Source organism: Dermacentor albipictus, chromosome 10 (assembly GCF_038994185.2).
Source record: "Dermacentor albipictus isolate Rhodes 1998 colony chromosome 10, USDA_Dalb.pri_finalv2, whole genome shotgun sequence".
Lineage (NCBI taxonomy): Eukaryota > Metazoa > Arthropoda > Arachnida > Ixodida > Ixodidae > Dermacentor > Dermacentor albipictus.
Window position 1 is genome coordinate 1,911,163 of NC_091830.1, and position 19,016 is coordinate 1,930,178.

General features: G+C 47.7%; 1 protein-coding gene across 6 annotated transcripts in view; it reads right to left on the reverse strand.

Moving 5' to 3' along the window:
• Window positions 1-19,016, reverse strand: part of LOC135911965 (isobutyryl-CoA dehydrogenase, mitochondrial-like) — a 573,736-nt gene that overhangs the window by 97,000 nt on the left and 457,720 nt on the right. For all 6 annotated transcript variants that reach the window (XM_070527797.1, XM_065444338.2, XM_065444342.2 and 3 more), the window contains 2 exons: window positions 18,011-18,180; window positions 14,472-14,581 (listed from right to left, as the gene is read on the reverse strand). In XM_070527797.1, coding sequence (XP_070383898.1) covers window positions 14,472-14,581; window positions 18,011-18,180 — 280 coding nt within the window. The remainder of the gene's footprint in view (window positions 1-14,471; window positions 14,582-18,010; window positions 18,181-19,016) is intronic.

A 19,016-nucleotide genomic window follows, 5' to 3' on the forward strand; every position in this document is an offset into this window, starting at 1 on the left:
AAGGTGAGGGGCCAATGCAAGTGAGGAGTCTTATTTCGAGTGATTGTGCTGCTGGAGAGTCGTGACTGTTGCGCAGAGGCGCACCAGCTCCTGAGAGAGTTAACGCACGGTTGTTATCAGCTCTGCTGAACAAGTTCCCAGCAGTCATTCAATATAAACGCCCTGTTTTGAGACAGCCTGTACATCTGCTAACTTGATTCAGGCTAGGAAAAAAAATTTTTGACAGCATTACCATGTCTGCAACCCATTAAAACTGGGTGTCCAATGTCGTACACTTCTTCAACGAACACAGCAGATCTACAAATATCTCTACGTGTATGTGAGGCATGCCGTTTCATTAATTGTTTCATCATTGTTCTTATGATAATGCACCGGATAACTGAATACAGAAGCTGCTTAGTTGAGCGGATGTACAGTTGGGAATGACAGTACATTTAGGTATGAAATATGAAAGATAAGCGCAAAATGTTTTCTCTGAAATCAGACGCGAGAATGATTTCTTTCATTTACACCGCTGAAAAATGCTTAAGGATGCAGCTAGCTGCTTCTTTTTTGCATTCTTTAATTTAAAATATTCTGGCATTTTTTGTCTGATGATATTGTCACAGGTATAAAACTATTTGCACGATGTATTTACAAGGCATACATGAACAGCAGCCGAGAATCCGAAGAGTCTGTTGCCACTTCATCGTCTTCACCGTCGACGACCTTGTCTTCTTTTCCCACCGTAACACGACCCCCGGCAGAAAAAGCACCATCCCGGTGCTTCACACGGGGCCGTCAGTAAGGGCATAGTAAGGCTTAAGCCAAGAGACGTGTATGACGTCAAGTGATGTGTAACCGGGTGGCATGATGGAGGTCACGGGGATTATCTCATAAGCGACATTGGTCACTTGACGTAGAACACGGTAAGAGCCTTTATAGCATAGAAGGAGTTTCTCGGAGAGCCCCACTCGGTGGCCAGATTTCAACCCTTCTGCAAAGGGAACAAAGTAGCACGAAAGAGCCGGGTGAAAAATATGTGTCACGATGGCGCGATTGTAAGCGTGCCATTGAGATTCCTGCGATGCCAACAAACAAGTTCGGGAAAGCTGGCGCGCATGGTCAGCATAGGTGATGGCGTCATGGGCATACTCGGTCCTCGAATCCTATATTATCAAGGGGAGTGAATGAAGTGTCCAATGGTAATACAGGGTCACAACCGAAAAGTAAGTAAAAGGGGGAATACCCAGCAGTATAGTGGTGTGATAAATTATAGGCGAACGTGACATAAGGGTCGGGTGAAACGCATTTCAATAGCATGTCAGTAATGGTCCGATTAAGTCGCTCAGTAAGGCCGTTGGTCTGGGGATGATAGGAGGTAGCCACCTCGTGCTTGGTAGAACATGAGCGTAGGATATCGGCGATGACTTGGGAGAGGAAAGTGCGGCCGTGGTCAGTAAGGAGCTGTCGCAGGGCTCCATGTACTAAATGATATCCCGGAGTAGGAAACCTGCGACATCGGTTGCACAGCTTGTGGGAAGTGCACAAGTGATGGCTTAGCGCGTTGCGTAATCAGTAGCGACAGCAGTGATCCACCTGTTGCCGGAGCTGGACTCGGGGAAAGGGCCAAGGAGATCCAAACCTATGCAAAAGAATGGGTCAGGTGGAATGTTGATCGGCTGTAGGTACCCGGCAGGAAGCGTTGCTGGCTTTTTGCAAAGTTGACAGGGCTTGCAAGCAGCTTCATAGCATCATACGATGCGTGCAAGGCCGGGCCAGTAGAAGCTGCAGTGCACACGGTTGTAAGTGCGAGCAAACCCAAGGTGTCCGGCAGTTGGGACGTCATGAAGCTCCTGAAGCATGGTTGAGCGGAGGTGTTGAGGAACAACAAAGGGAAGGACCGTCAGGATGAAAACTGTGTCAGCACAATATCCCATCGTTGAGGACAAACCACTGTAACGATGAATCAGTACGAGCAGATTACATTCGGTCAATGAGAGTCCTCAAAGTAGCGTCATGGCGTTGCTTGTTGGCCATGTCCAAAAGCTAGGAGATAGAAAGAACACTTGCAGAAGCATCCGTGTTGGCGTTGGCGTGTGTGTACAGTGTAAGCGACAAGCAGTCGGGGGTTTTTGTGTAGGCGACCAGACCTATACACCACCGAATAGGAATACTCTTGTAGCTGCAAAGCCCATCGTCGAAGCCTCCCTGTGGTATCATTTAAGGACGGAAGCCAACAGAGGGCATGGTGGTCTGTTACAATAGAAAAGGGCCTGCCACATAAATAGGGGTGGAATTTCGCTACTGCCCACACAACGGCCAAACATTCACGCTCGGTAATAGAGTAGTTCAGCTCCGCAGGTGACAAAAGATGGCTAGCGTACGCGATGACACGTTCATGGCCGTATTGAACTTGTGCCAAGACGGCACCGATCACGTGGCCACTGGCATCCTTGTGCACCTCTGCAGGGGGCTGAAGTAGCGAAGTGTCCTAGAATCAGTGGGGTGGTGAGCATGGTGGTAAGGCGAGAAAAGGCAGTGGCCTGAGAGGATCCCTATGAAAACAGCACACTTCAGTAGATCTGTGAGAGGGCGTGCTATGGCGGCAAAGTCTTTAACAAAGCGGCGGAAGTAAGAGCAAAGGCCCACGAAACATTGGACATATTTTGCGGACTGTGGAACAGGGAACTCTTGCACGACACGAATTTTCTTTGGGTCCGGTCGGATGCCAGTTGCATTGACATGCCCAAGAACAGTAATCTCACGGTGGCCAAAGTTACATTTCTTGGAGCTGAGCTGTAGACCGGCCTTGCGAAAAACGGCAAATACAGCTGAGGGGTGCTCAATGTGCATGCTGAATGAGGGCAAGAACACAACAACATCATCTAGGTAGCAGAGACAAGTTGACCACTTGAATCCTTGGAGTAATGAGTCCATCATACGCTCAAAGGTAGCCGGAGCATTACATAGCCCAAAAGGCATAACTCTGAAGTGGTAAAGACCATCAGGCGTTATAAAGGCGGTCTTTTCACGATCTAGATCGACAGTGATTTGCAAATATTCGGACTGTAGGTTGATGGACGAAAAATACTGTGTCCCGTATAGGCAATCGAGAGCGTCATTGACACGAGGTGGTGGGTAGACATCCTTCTTCATGATGCGGTTGAGGTGGCAGTAATCGACGCAGAATCTCCATGAGCCGTCCTTCTTTTTGATCAGCATGACAGTTGACGCCCAGGGACTTGACGATGGCCTCAATGATGCCTTTCGCTAGCATCTTGTCTACTTCTGTTTTGATGACGTGAGGCTCCGAAGCTGAAACTCGGTAGGGTTGCCGATGGATGGGTGGATTATCGCCTGTGTGTATACAATGTTTGACAAGTGACGTTTGGCCTAAAGGTCGGTTGTTCAGGTGGAATATATCCTTGTAGGAAAGCAATAGACTGCAGAGCTGTTCAGCCTCCACAGGAGTGAGATTTGGGGGCAATCATTTTCCTAATGTCGTTGTCAGTACATTTGGCAGAGTGGAAAGGCTCACAGGAAGCGTCGACAGCAAAAGTCTCGACGCAGCTAACTTCTAAAGCAGTGATCATAGCCAGGGTGATATCTTTAGGCAGAATTTGCTTAGCGAGCCCAAAATTCACCACAGGTAAATACGTGCGATTGTCTGTGACCATCAGTATTGCATGCGGGACAACGTTGTGGATGAGAACGATGGCAGTTATGGGAGCGAAGACGTAATCACCATCGGGAACTGGCATAGAAGGCGACAATTCAATGTATGTCAAGACTTGTGGTAGAACATGAACAAAGTCAGTCGGTCTCAGGCGAATTTCGTGTGGTGTTGGAGGAACTCCAGTAGAGGCAGGTCAAGATGCACAGTACTTGAGGAACAATCGATGAGCGCTGAATGGGCGGAGAGGAAGTCTAGGCCTAGTATGAGGTTTCAGGGGCATCGGTCAAGCACAGTGAAAAGGACGACAGTATGGCAGTCCAAAATGCTCACACGTGCAGTACACATTCCGACCACGGTCACCGTGCTATCGTCGGCGATTTGTACGAACAGAGTGACAGAAGGAGTAACAATCGCATGGCGAGTTGTTGCTTGGCGGGTAGTTGTCGACCGGTCGGATTGCCAAAAACGTCGGACAGCTTTTCTTTGAGCAAGTCTCAGCTGGTTAGCTCTTTCTCGTGTGTGCAAAACCCCGTTTGCGGTGTTTCGTCGAGGTAGAACACGATACTGACCAGCATTATGGCCGGATCCCACCTGCTCACCTTGCTGCCACGCCCATACATCTTCAACCATCCTTCTATGTCAACACCATCGAGGCCGGGGAAATTACCGGGGTCTTGCGGCTGAGGTAGAGCAACGTACTGGGTATGCGTAGTTGGCATTGCAGCTGCAGATGCGGTGCCTTCCACTGGAAGCATGGTCGCAGGCTGGGCGAGACATCCACTGCAGAGCTCCGTGGCGAAGACGCATACCCCGCACGTCCACCAAAATGTCACGGCTATAAAACTATTTGCACGATGTATTTACAAGGCAGACATAAACAGCAGCTGAGAATCCCGAGAGGCTGTGGCCACTCCATCGTCTTCACCATCGAAGACCTTGTCTTCTTTTCCCACCATAACAATGATTATGAAGCACTCTGTTCCGTTCTTTAACGTGCACCTAAACGGAAGTAAATGAGTGTTCTTCCATTTCATTCCCATCAAATTCCGCGACCTAGTTTTAACCCGCACGTGAGCTCAAGTTTAGCAGCGCAACCTCATGTCCACTAGGTAGCCACTAATTAGGCTACCGTGCCACCTCCTTTCTTTTTTTCGTTGTTGTTAAGCATGGACTGAACAAAAATTTTACACGGCTTGCAGGACAAAGATTAGCATATATAATGCATACCTACAACTGTTTTTGGCACCCGAGGTCCGACCACAACAAAAGAACTCGTACCAATTACTCCACATTCTGTTATGCGAGGAAGATAGAAACATGAATGGAATGTTGCACTGCAGCTTTTTTTTCTTTTTCTATAAGAATACTTCCCATAAATCTGAGTACAGGGCACCGAATGGGGCAGATATGTTTTATTTGTTTGAAGTGGCAAGCAGGATGTATGCATATGTTTTTCCGTCAGCGTTTTGTAAAACCTACTGATGAAAAACCACATGCGCAAAAATACACACAAGAGATACATGCTGCTTGAAGAACAAGAAGAATATTTGTTCTGCAAAGGGAACCATACAACAATGTAGTACAATGAAAGCCGACATAGCGGCCGCAATGCATGCGCAATCACCGAGCGGCATTTAAAAAATAATGATATAAAAAACAGAAAGAAAGGCACCTAATCCTACGGCATAAATACAAGCGATAACCAATTATAAACACCGTTTGAGTGGCTTGAACACATATACCAGCGGCGAAGTAGTACGATTGACCCTTCCGAGAAGTACCGTGCCGGCAGTTTCCAACGGCGCGACCTTGACGCGGCCCAATCCACTTCGATCGCATTGCCGCCACACAAATTTTTCGTCGTCGCGTGCCTCACTGCAAAGCATGCGCCGCCCGAGCTGCTCGTTTCACTCAACCGTATTCTAGTACACACTACTCTGGCCAAACTCCGGTGCGACCTATTCAGACAAATACATCTAAAACGCAAAAACTTTTTCTGAAATAACCTCTGGACCGATTTTAATGAAATTTGTTGTATTTAAGAGAGAAAGTTAAATTCTAGTGACTGTTTCCAGCGGAATTTCGATTTAGGACATGAGTTTTGTTAAAAAGTCTCAAATATTCGAAAGTTAGAAAAAAATATTGAAGCACGAAGTTTACAAATTAATAGCTCTGCACCAAAAACAGGTATCGCGGTTCTGTAAACAGCCCCCATTAGATCACTGAAAGTAGACAAATACGATATGTCATTTTATATTTTACACTTTTAAAAAAAATTACACCCTTTGGGGCTTGTCCCACAACAATAATTATCTGTCTTGCCCGCGTTTCCTTTCTTTAATGTTGCGAGCCCGATACAGGGTGTCTCCCAAGTTGACACTTCCAAATTCCCCGAGTTCTCCAGGTTTTCCCTGAGCGCCTTTGCAAAATTCTCTGAATGGGCCAGAACTTTGTTTTATGTCAAGGCAGGCTAACCCCATGTTACCCAATGCTGCCACTCTCCAGTAAGCATGCTGAAACAAAAAATGACTCAATCCGGTTTGAATAGTTAGGAGTAATATCTATTTTATTCAAAAAAACAACAGAAGGAAGGTGTTACTAAAATGCACAGCAAATAAAATATATTTCAAAAAAATGGTAAAACCTATTCCAAATCGAGTCGAACATTTTCAAATACGAATGAAAAGGAGATGCATACAGAAGTAAATATTTTCGAATATGAGCTATATACATCAACTGATAGCAAGCTCATCGGTATTAGACCTGAACTTTGTCACAACTAAGATTCTCTCTCAGGAGCTGCAAAGTCAACCTCAACTGTCCTGGCATACTCACAGCCTGTACAGAACATCTGTGTTGGGTTTCACTGCTTTAAAGAGTTTATTTTGGTTTAAATGAAGAACATCTGCATCTCGCCATCAGCCAACACAATGTTTTCTTTAGCTCAAGCTCCTCCAAAGAGGCGGTGGCACACTTCCTTTCCCGTTCATTCCTTAGTGCGTCGGTACTTTCTGTACTCATCCTCCTTCCGCTATGCGTTCACCCCATGGACCATTTGAAGTATCCTCTTGGTCAGTTGTACAGTCAACGTCCGATTTTTCGGACTCTCTAGGGGCCACGAGAGTGTCCGAAAAAAATGAATGCATGTCTTTAACTGCCCTTAAGGGCTCAAAATGCCACAGGCACATCCGGAAACGCTCTCAAGGCCTGCCAGTACACTTATTAGGCATATCTGCGCTCATACTGTGGCAAGAGAAGGGGGTGCACGCGTGTATAATTAAGGAATACATACTGTGCCCCATGTCAGTTGCCCTTTCTCAAGCTTGTTATGCTTCACCGCGTAACACTACTGTATTGAGGCGAAGCTAACTTTCGAAGACTGGCATTACGCAACGCGTTGCGCTTTGCGAGCTTCGAAGCCAATCGTGAGGATTACAAAGGCGGAGTCGGCACCATTGCTGACAGCAATGAATTCCTTGAATGAAAAACGTGGCGCCGCACGGCAAGAAGCTTAATAGCGAACATAGATGCAGCCAGTGGCGTAGCTAGGTCGTCTGGCACCCGGGGCCCATAGGTCTTGTCACCTCAACCCCTCCCCCCCCCGGGTGTAGCCGGCAGAAAGAGGGGCTTCTTCAGACGCATATCACACGCCCCCCTCCCCCTGGCCCCTTGCACCCGGGGCCCACGGCCCCCCGGCACCGCCTGTTGCTACGCCACTGGATGCAGCTAGGCCTAGCGTAGCCGTGGTGGGAGCTGTGTGCGAGAGTGCCGGTTCGAGCCTGCGAGATAATCAAATTGGCGACGGTGGTGGTTTTGATTAATGCCATTTCAGACCTGCAGTCAGGGCAATATACATCGACTCTATGGGGTACGTGGTGGTGCCGCGAAGCCGTGCGAATTATCGGGCATCTGGGAAATCGGTCGTTAACTACTCTGTCAATACCTCCAGCAGACGACACGGTGTCAATGATGATTCGTTGCAATTCCTCCGGGGGCCAGCATTAACGCGACTCTCATTCCCTTTCAATAAAATTACAGCTAGTTTTCCCTGACAGAAGCACTAATTCCCTGAGAATTCCTGGTTTGCCCGCTTGGTAAGACACCCTGTGGTACTTCCCAGTCACGAATGGATTGCGCGTTAACAGTGTGACACAGCACTCTCGACAGGAAAGTAGCGAGCGCCGAGTCTTCAAGAAAGGAAATGCAAGCAAGGCAGATGACGATTATGACTGTGGGGCAAATATACACCTCAAAGGGTGCAAGCGTTTTAAGAGCGTACACTCTTAAACAAATTTGCACCCTTTGGGTTGTATCTTGCCACACAACAATAATCGCCATTCGTCTTGTCCGCATTTCTTTCGCTACGAGCCCGGTACTTCCAAGTCACGAACGGCATGCGCGTTACCAGCATGAGGGCATTCTCGACAGGAAAATAGCGGGAGCAAGGTCTTCAAAAAAAAATACACAAGCAAGACAGATGATTATTGTTGTGTGGCAAATATACACCTCAAAGGGTTTCATTTGTTTAACGGGCCCCTGAAACGGTTCGGACAAATTTTGTAGACACGTAGGGTATAGCTTAAGTAGAACATTTGCACCACAACTTAAGTAAAGCGTTACATTTTAATGGAGCTACAAGCGATTGCAAGTTACCCTCCTCCCTAGCCATGCTTTACCTCCTCAACTCGTTCGCCGAGCAATCGGGGCTAAGCTCCGCCTTCACTGGTTCTGCGTCACGATGTGACGTCACATCGTGCACTTCCAGTTGTTTTGAAGCCCGCCTGCGCAAAACCTCTTCGCTAGCCGCTTGGCCGTCGACCCCAAGCGAGAGCTATCGAAGCAGCATGCGTTGCGAGCACACTGTCGCAGCGCCAAAAGTGTCTGGTATTCCGGTAACCACACATTAGCTGAACGTTTCGACGGAACGGTGGAGGCATAAACTCAAGCTGATGAAGGAACTTTAGCATATACGTACGTGAGCTGCCCGATCGGTCTGCACGGTCTAGCCACCCATTGGCGCAGCGCTTAACCAGCCAAAGAAAGAGCTAATATTGCTCTGACCAAGTGTAAAACATTTTAAATATTTACAACAACATGTTAACGATTACACTCCTGTGAAAAATTTACGCCAGCAGCAAAGAATACATTTAGTTACTACTACTGTATCTGGTTGAGCTCTATACCACCAGGTGGCTGCACCGTGCAGACCATTCACATTTGCGCTTTTGTTCATCCCATGAAACGACACGCAAGGGGACACGGCCAGGCCCTGTCCCCTTGCGCTTGCATTTACCCTAGTGCCGGACTCGCGAAATATTGTGTTAGTAAACTTCCGGTGTAAAGTGACGGCCGCAATCGCACAAATCCTGGCCCCGATCGGATAGGAGCAGTCCGATGCGCTGCAGCCAGTCCGCTCGTCTACTGACTTGCAGAGGGACACGATGTCGCAGCTTGACATATTGCCAGTCGCTACGTTTGCGGTCCATAACGCAACAATGTCGAATCATCGTAGCCACGGCTGCGAGCTGCCAACTTGGAGGCCGTCGCATCTTCGTCACCGATCAAATTACAAAGCAGCAGTTCCTCGCCGACAGCGGTTCCAACATTTGCTGCTAACCGCGAGCACACCTTCAAGGTACCCGTCCTTCTACGTCTTTCGAGCTCAGCGCGGCAAACCGGTCGACTATCAAAACTTACGGCTCGCTCCGCCTGCACATCCAGCTTAAAAACCTACGCTGTGACCTTCATTGGAATTTTGTCATCGCCGACGTCACAGAGCCAATCATCGGCTCAGACTTCTTGGCGCACTACAACCTCCTTCCGGACTGCCGCCACGACCGTCTCATCAACGCGACAGCGGGAAATTCTGAGCCAGGACAGCGAACGACTACCCACCAGCGAAGCATCGAAGTACTCAGTGTCGAACATAATTCACCGTGCCATGCCATCCTCGCCGAATTTCCCAATTTGATGCGCCCCAGCGGGTTGTCACGTGACATGCAGCACACCACCTTGCACTACATCCGGACCACTCCAAGCCCCCCGGTTTTCTGTCGCGCCCGTCACCTTGCCCCGGACCGCATGTGCATAGCCAAAGCAGAGTTCGAAGCTATGCTCCGGGAGGAAATCGCCCGCCCCTCCGACGGCCCATGGGCCTCGCCACTTCACCTCGTCCCTAAGAAGACCAAAGGCTGGCGACCCTGTGGGGACTACCGTGCCCTCAACGCCTGCACAATTCCGGACAGGTACCCCGTTCACCACATACGGGACTTCGCCAATTGCATTTCCGGCTCCCACGTTTTTTCCGTGCTAGACTTGGTCAAGGCCTACACGCAGATACCCGTCAATTCGGACGACGTCCCGAAAACTGCAATTATTACTCCTTTCGGCTTGTTCGAGTTTCCCTTCATGAGCTTTGGCCTGAGGAACGCTGGACAAACCTTTCAACGCTTCATCGATGAAGTCGTCCACGGCCTCGACTTCTGCTTCATCTATCTTGACGACATATTGGTCTTTTCCCGCAACACCGACGAACACCACAGGCACCTTCGTCTGCTTTTCCAACGCCTCGATGACCACGGCCTACTCGTCAATGTCTCAAAGGGCATGCTCGGCGCTTCAGTCGTCAAATTTCTCGGCCATGAAGTCTCATCAGAGGGAACACGACCCTTACCTCAACGCATCTCAGACATGCAAAATTACACTCAACCAACCACCGCTAAAGACCTTCGACATTTCCTCGGCATGCTGAACTTTTACAGGCGTTTCTTGCTACACGCAGCCGACTACCAGGCTCCCCTCCATGATGCTTTGGCTGGTCTATGAGAAAACCAACCCGTCACGTGGACACCGGCTTTAACAGAACTTTTTGAAAAATGCAAAGTTGCTCTCTGCACCGCCACACTTCTCTCCCATCCTGTGCCAGACACTCCCTTGGGGCTTTTCACGGACGCCTCTAGCATCGCCGTAGGCGCCGCCCTTATGCAGCGCATAGACAACACCTGGCATCCCTTGGCGTTCTACTCCAAGAAACTCTCAGCTCGCAAAACGACCCCTTTTGCGGCCAGTCCCACCGACGAAACCACGACCCCCAGCTCGTCGAGTTCACCAACTTAATACAGAGAACTTCTGGCAATATACGAAGCAGTTCAGCACTTTCGCCACATTCTCCAAGCACAGCACTGCGCTATCTACGCTGACCATAAGCCTCTGACCTACGCCTTCTCTCAACGCCGCGACAAACTCCCGCCGGTCCAGCAGAACCAGCTCTCGTTCATTGCCCAGTTCACCGCCGACATCCAACATGTCAGCGGGAAGGACAACGTGGTCGCCGACGCGCTTTCACGTGTGGCAGCTATTAGCCCTTCGCAGATAACAGCTGATGTCCTCGCCGAGGCTCAGACCACAGACACCGAACTGCAGGAGCTTCTTAAGGGCGGGTCCTCACTACAGCTGCAGCAAGTCCCCATACCTGAATCGACGACTATCTACTGCGACATATCAACAGCACGAAGCAGGCCTTACGTGCCCCTTTCCCATTTAACGTGCCCCTTTTCCAGCTACATAATCTCAGCCATCCCGGGATACGCGCCTCTGCACTCATTATGCAAAAAAAAAAGAAGTGAGGCGTGCAGACAGGACACAAGAGTAGAGCAGATGAGCTTTGCGTCTTTTTTCTTTTTTCGCCTCGGTGCTCCCTTCAGTTGATAGTCAGCGCTCGTGTTGTGCACTTCTCTACTCTTGTGTCCTGTCTGCACGCCTCACTTCTTTTTTGCATAATGAATCCTTACCAGCTAGCTCAGCTTTCTGTCGTTCTAAGCGACTCTACACGCCTCGTGGCCGACCACTATGTCTGGCCCTCCATGCAGCGGGATTGCTGCACCTGGGCGCGCTCCTGCATTCAATGCCAGCGCGCTAAAGTCACCAGGCATGTCACTTCACCACTCGGCGCATTTCCCCAGGCCTCTGGTCGGTTTCAACACGTCCACCTTGATATCATAGGACCCTTGCCTCCAGCTGGACGCTATCGCTACAGCCTCACTGCCATCGATTGGTACACCCGATGGCCCGAGGCATGGCCCCTTGAGGGAATCACTGCGGAAGACGTCGCCTTGGCTGCCGGCTGGATCGCCCCCTTCGGCCCCCTTGCCGCGTCACCACCAACCAAGGACGACAGTTTGAATCGCACCTTTTCTGGCTACTCGGGCTGACAAATCGGGTTCGAACGCTCGCGGGCCACCACCTACCACCCATGCGCCAACAGGATGATCGAGCGTTTCCACCGACAGTTCAAAGCAGCCATCATGTGCCACCCGGACTCAACCTGGCCTGAAGCCATTCCAGCCGTCACCCTAGGTCTTCGCGCCACCTTCAAGCCCGACATTCCGGCTACACCCGCAGAGCTCGTCTACGGGGAACCCCTCCGTCTCCCAGGCGAATTTCTTGCTGCACCGCCATCCACCACCGCGACGTCAGATCCCACCGATTGCATCGCCCGGCTCCAACGCACCATCGCTGCCCTCTGCCCGTCACCTGCAGCTCACCACTGTAAGACCGCCCCCTTCGTCTTCAAGGATCTGGCAACGTGCTTGCACACTTTTCTCTGCGACACCGTCCGCCGGTCTTTACAACCACCTTACAGCGGACCCTACCCAGTTCTCCGTCGCGACAACAAAATATTCACCCTGCGCATTAAAGGGAACGCCGTCCGCGTTTCTATCGACCGGCTGAAGCCAGCCTACACCGATTCCGCTGAACCAGGAAATACCAGTGCACCCACAGACGTCCATCCACGACCGCCGACATCACAGCCTGCTTCTGTCACTACACGCAGAGGACGTCGGGTACACTGCCCAGATTTTTACAAGCCCTGAGGGCTCTCCACTCCGCGGGGGGGAGAGGTGTGATGGGGCGACACACTCTGCGCATATTTCTGCGCACCCTCCGTCTTCCTATCATCCGGCCCAGCATAACACAGCTGCACGCTGGAGTGCGTAGCCGATAAAGCATAGCGCCACCGCCGCGTCACCTGAGGTATACGTCACCGACGGTGGCTATAAAAACAGGCAGCCTGGCTGAGAAGGACCGCTTTCCTACCTTCCGCTACTGGGACGAACGTAGCGTTGGTATGCCCGTCCACTGCCATCGTTAGTCGTTTAAAGAGTCGTTACGTTTTTATGTTGGGATTCGTCCTTCAGCAGACACGACATCCCACAGAAGCAAGCAACTATACAGGGTGACTTGCACAGGCTTCCACAAAACACACAATAAATCATAGACTGCACAAGTGGGCAAAATTACTTCGTTCAGTACATGAGCTGCCACTACTGTGCCATGATACTGCAGTTTGGCTTCCTAACACTTTCATGTAGTCAAAAGAACATGTGGCACGTGTTAGCGACAACAAAGTCCAACTCTGCAACATTTTGGGGATGCAGATTCCAGAGCACAGAATCAAATGGACATTCTTCTTTTAATCTATCTGGACTACTTTTAATTGTCCCCCTTTGATGATATGCTGCCAGCTTTGTCCAAAATGACAGATTAAACTCCCAGGTTTTAAGTGCCGAAACCATGACCTGAATATACGGCACGCTGTGGTAGTGGACTCAAGATTAATTCCCACTACCCGGTGTTCTTGAATGTACATCCAATGCATGGTACACAAGTCCTTGTAAAAATTTGTCTCCATCATAATGCACCTAGAATCAAATGTTGTGATCAGCAGCACAATGCCATAGCTACTGAGCTTCATTAAAACTTCTTTCTGGGCGAGTTATTGCATACTTGACATAAAAATTGTTACAGCGCAAACATAGATTCTCGGCAAGAGTGCTGACACGACGGTGCACGTCAGTTTGGAAGCGCTCCACATACACAAATATGGCAGCAAGTGCATAAGCACCCCTTCTGCATCGCTCTTTGCTGCAGAGCTTCATTTTTTGGAAGCGACTGCTTACTGATTTGATTGTATGTTAGTATCCCTCGCCTTCTTCTAGTGCTTTTCTAGTTTTTTTTCTCGTTTTCTTGTTGTTGTTTTTTCCGCCTGATTCCGTTGACTGCTGGCACATCCGTTCATCGATGCGCAATGTCATTTTCCCCGATTGTATCACTCCCTTCCCCCTTCGCTTCTGCCTTTCCCCTTATATAAGGTATCCGTCTTCCGTCAATAAAATTTAGTTCACAGTCAGCGCTTGTGTCCCGTCCTTGATACTTTGTGGTTGCATGTGTTTGCGCTGTAACAATTTTTATGTCAAGCTACTGAGCTACTGTCTGAAGTGACAATGCATGCTAGACCACAACAGTGATGCTCACAGCACCAATGTTGGTTTGTGTTCACAGCCAAAGAATTGTTTTTACAGAAATCTTCTGGCATGATCACATTAGGAAAACTGTTTGAGAAAGGTTCATAAAGCATGTTGTGGCATAAAAGTGCAGTAATAGCAGTCAAACACTTCACAGTTCAAAAAGCAACTAAGTAATTTCACGCATTTCATGGTAAGAGTAACGAGTGCCAGAATAATAGCAATAATTCATCACCAAGTACAGCCAACACCAACAACAGGGTCTTTGATAGCAACCTTTTGCTGAAGGGCATAATGGAACACTACCAGTAAGATTACATGTTATTTGTTTACTTCCAATAAAATGGCACGCAAGGTGCTTCACTGTCTTACCTGTGTGTAAGCATGGCCTTATTCACAGAAGTGATGAGGCATCCTTATCAGGCAACACTGAATTACCTTCAGACTACAGCAACGCACAGAATAAAGGCGAGCGCTTGCTAGCGGTGTGCTTGTCCCCAAGAAATTACCTGGCTCTGTCAGGCAGTATGATGCAAACTTCTCCATTGTGCACAACTCGGGAAGCCACTTCAGCTTCTGATCCTGACTCCCAAAAGCATCAATCATCCACAGTGCCATGCTGAAAAAATTGGCAAGTTATTGCACACAGGAAAATGTTGCCCTGCCTTAGAGAGCATTTGCTTACACACCACCATCATTTTCCATATCCTGCTGCAACTTGCATAAGCAAGTGTTATTTTACAATATCTACACAGAGCTAACTGTGCTGCATGAGTGTACTGCTTGCTGTTGCCTTTGAAATATACATTTGCCAACACAAATTTTGTGTCACGAATGCTAAGAACCCTGCCCAAACAGTCAGACTGTGCAATAGCTGAGACGTCACTGTTTAATGTGTTGGTTCTTAGCGTCACATTGCTTCAGTAGCATGAGCTCAATCTACAGTGGTGTGGATAGACACAAGCATTGTATTAGCCTCTAGCAAGGACTTGCTGTAAAGTTGCTTTGGCAGTGGTTCAATGTTTTTTTTTTTTGGCTGCAGTGTGCCAACTGACACCAAGCGTGCTGCAGCTAGAAGACGCAGCATGCAATAAGAAATGCAGTCACACAGTCCATGCACTGCCTACACCAGCAATTGTGTTGTTCAGGATGCATTACACACCGCTATGACTGCAGGACATGACTCCGTAGTTTACATGTTGATGTGTGCCATCATGCAAGAATGCATACTCTGCAACTTAATGTGTGCTGCAGCAAGTGCACATCACATTTGGCCAAAGATGAGAGGCAACCCTATGTGCAAATACAACCGCATTTACAGGTTTATGCAGTAGTCAAAATACCTGCAGGTACACAAGGTGATGTGTGTTAATCTACATTGCCATGTGAAGACAAGAGACAATGAGACCAAGGAAATCATTGAGGAAAGAGTTTCTAACAAACTTGCAATAAGTTTATATCCTGATTAAAGGGAAATGGTAATGAAAGTAGACAGAAAAGTAGCTTGTCACCTGCAGGAGCCCAACGCACAAGCTCCAAATGATGCATACGATGCTTGATCAGTTGAGCCAGAGCCCTCCCTCCATTCACTTTCTTGGGTATTTGTTTGCATGCATTACCCATAGTCCTGGGAGCGCTAGCCAATGCGACTTGCAACCATGGCAGTAGGTGCAAAACATCCTTTCAACTGCAGGTGCCACATAGTACATAATACATACACGACCTCGAAAAGATGTTAAAAGGGTGTTGAAAAGCTGTTAATCCCTTCTATGCTTTTCTTGGTTTTATATTTTGTCAACAATATTATGTCTGTTGGCATAATATTGTTGTTAGAAAAAATCAAGGCCCTCTGCTCCTCTGATTGTTTTCATCTAGGTAGGGGTCACCCATCTTCTCACTTTCCTGTGCCCTGTTGTTTCAATAAGGGTCAGTTTGTTATACATGATGTAGCCACGCACAAAGGACACAATGCACTGCATGCCTTTGTTTCCTTGGTGGCACTGCCTCTTCCCTTAATGTAAGTTATGAAATCCATGCAAACGTAGCACAAAGCTACAGAGGAAACCTGGTCTGGGATTGCCAGACAAGTGTTTCTTCAACTGCGAGGTTTTCTTTCTGAGAAACCTGTCTGGGTTTTCTTGGAAGCTGTGCACTACACTCGGGTAGATTACAATTTTTCCCTTTCATGTACATTCTCTTCCGCAGCACTGATTTGCCTTAATGCAGGTTTCTCAGATCTGTTACCTTATTAGATCATCAGCCTATTTATGTCCACTGCAGGATGAAGATCTCTACTCCTGCTGCAAGCTGCTGGTCATAACTTAATAATGCGCAGAGCATGTGCTCCAACACGTTTTTACTTTTTTGTAAGTTTCCTTGTTATGATCAGGGTCCCCCGAGTCTGTTAGCCTAGATACACATACCTTTGCAGAGATTTATTCTTGGGCCTCTCATTCTCCTGCCAGGCTCTTTAAAATTACCTTAGTCCTCTGCATGTTAATTTTCAGACCTACTGTTACACTTTTGTCACCTAAGTGATCTAAGTGATGAGGACAATCTCTGAGAAAAGGTTTCAAACCGAGCTTGTTAGTATATGTTACATGACTTCTTGGGAACTGTGCGAGAAATTGGAGAAAACTAGACAAACACGAGCGCAGTTGGAGGTGCTTCACAAAAGCACGCAAATCGAAAGCGGTCCTTGAAGAACCTGGCCAGCTTCCAGGTTTCTGGTTGTAGAATACAGCAACTACTCAGGCACTGCCCCTGAGAAGGGGCTAAGGATCCCACAAGAAGTCCACTGGCAGAACGGAATTGCCAACGGAGTAAGAGCACATGTGTGTTCTGATAATGTCATCTGCAAACCACACGGTGCTGAGATATTCACCATTGATCTTCACTTTTAATCTTTCCTTATCTAACAGCTTGAATACCTTTTTTGAGTATGCAGTGAATAGTATCGGAGATATTGTCTCCTTGCGTGACCTGTTTCTTCATCAGAATCCTTCCACTTTTCTTGTGAAGGCTTAGGGTAGCCGTGAAATCTTTATAGATTATTTGCCAAGATACTCAGGTATGCTTCCTGCACTCCTTGATTACGCAATGCCTACATTGCTGCTGGTATCTCTACTGGATAAAGTGCCATTTGAAATCTATGAAAGCTATATGAAGAGCTTGGTTTTACTCTGTAAATTTTTCAATTACTTGATTGATGAGATGTGCGTGATTCATTGTTAAATACCTTTTCCTGAAGCCAGCCTGTTCTCTGGGTTGACTGAAGTGTTGCCTTAATTTTGTTGGAAATTACTTTGGTGAAAGCAGCTACGGAATACTACAGGCAAGATAATGGGCCTAAAATATTTCATTTCATAATGTCTTCTTTCTTATGGATCAGTACGTATAATGTTGGCATTCATCCAAGTCTCTCGTAAACTCGCGGTTCTGAGGCATTACAAATAAAGGGTTGCAAGTGTTTCTACTATAATATCCTTGCTGTTACTTTAGTTGCTTGGGCAAATTTCACTCAGCAAGAAGCTGACCTGGCCAGCATGTGTTGCAGCAGCATCCCATTCCAACATAACATTTAGACAGACACGTGCCCTAGAAGCTTTTACACGAGTGCTTAAGGCAATACTGACAGTAGAGCAATATCCGTGCATGTAACTTATGGGCTGCTTACAATAATGGCACAATAAACAAATTAAGCAGGGGTAAGAGTTTGGTAAAAGTCTGCAACCAAGGTATGTCTTCATTAATAAATCACTCATCAAACTAAGCAAGAAGAACAAGGGGGTGCACTGGTTTGCATAAAATGAAGACCTATGTGCAGAGCCCCAGAATAGTGGCTAGCCGGGCTTGTTGGTACGATCACATACTTTTGCAAACAGCGCGAATAACGGGACACAGAAAGAGGCACACAACACAGGCGCCCTCCATACAGGGCGCCTATGTCGTGCGCCTCTTTCTGTGTCCCGTTATTTGCGCTGTTTGCAAAAGAATTGCAGAGCCCAACACAAAGGAATTTCTCTTAACAAAGTCAAAGGCTGCATACTTGTGGATGCTGATGTAAGCAGTCGTACTGACACAACCTTTCGCAAGGGCTTCAAATATCACCGAAGCATCAAGGCGACTCAGCCCTGACCCTCCATATTCATCTGAAATGTAAATAGCCCCAAAGCCAAGTCCAGCTGCTTTCCTCATTGCATCCACAGGGAAGTGTTCCTGTAGAAGTAGAAACGAAGTTAGCAGTTCCCACTGTATCACTGAACAGCAATAAGGTCCGACAATTAAGGCAGCATTATGACGTTTAAAACAAGCTCAGCCATCAGAATGTTACCACTGCTCTAAGGAATGAAACAGCTTCACCTACAAATCTGTATTTTTTAGTACTTCGTCTAGTCAGATTTTTGTCGTCTGGAGGGTGTGCGCTTGGTGTGTTGTCTTCTCTCATGTCCGTGTCGTTTTTATGTCGCGCAATATCATTTAAGCAATGGATTACCAACTTGCCCGGAATGCTGCTCTCATTAGGGTTGCCCTACTTTATTTTGTGTGGAAAACTACACTGCTCTGACCATACACCGTCATGGCAACTCCTAGATAATACTGGCAATATACTACACTCATGGAGTGAAATGCATCAATTGAAGAATAATTAATGCACATACTTTCATTCCTGTCTTCTTCAGTTTGTGTGACGTGGGCATAATTCTGGCTCGTACACTCAAAGGCTGCATTGCCTACAATGACCAGATTCATAGCGACATGACATGAAACGCATGAGTAATTGCACATATGGAGTGTCCTACATTAATGCTTACTGGCTGCATATCATTCAATGAGTATTGTACTATGTTTCATATAAACAATCACATAGTATCTCCAGAATAAACAAAAGCAGATACATAACCGTTCGGTATGCCTGGGTAACCTTTATTAGAGCTATCATATAAGCCACAGATTGGGTGAGGCAACAAACGCGAGTTAATGACATCTTAGTTGAAATCAAGAGAGAAACGGGCAAGGGCAGGACATGTAATTAGGAGGGAAGATAATCGATC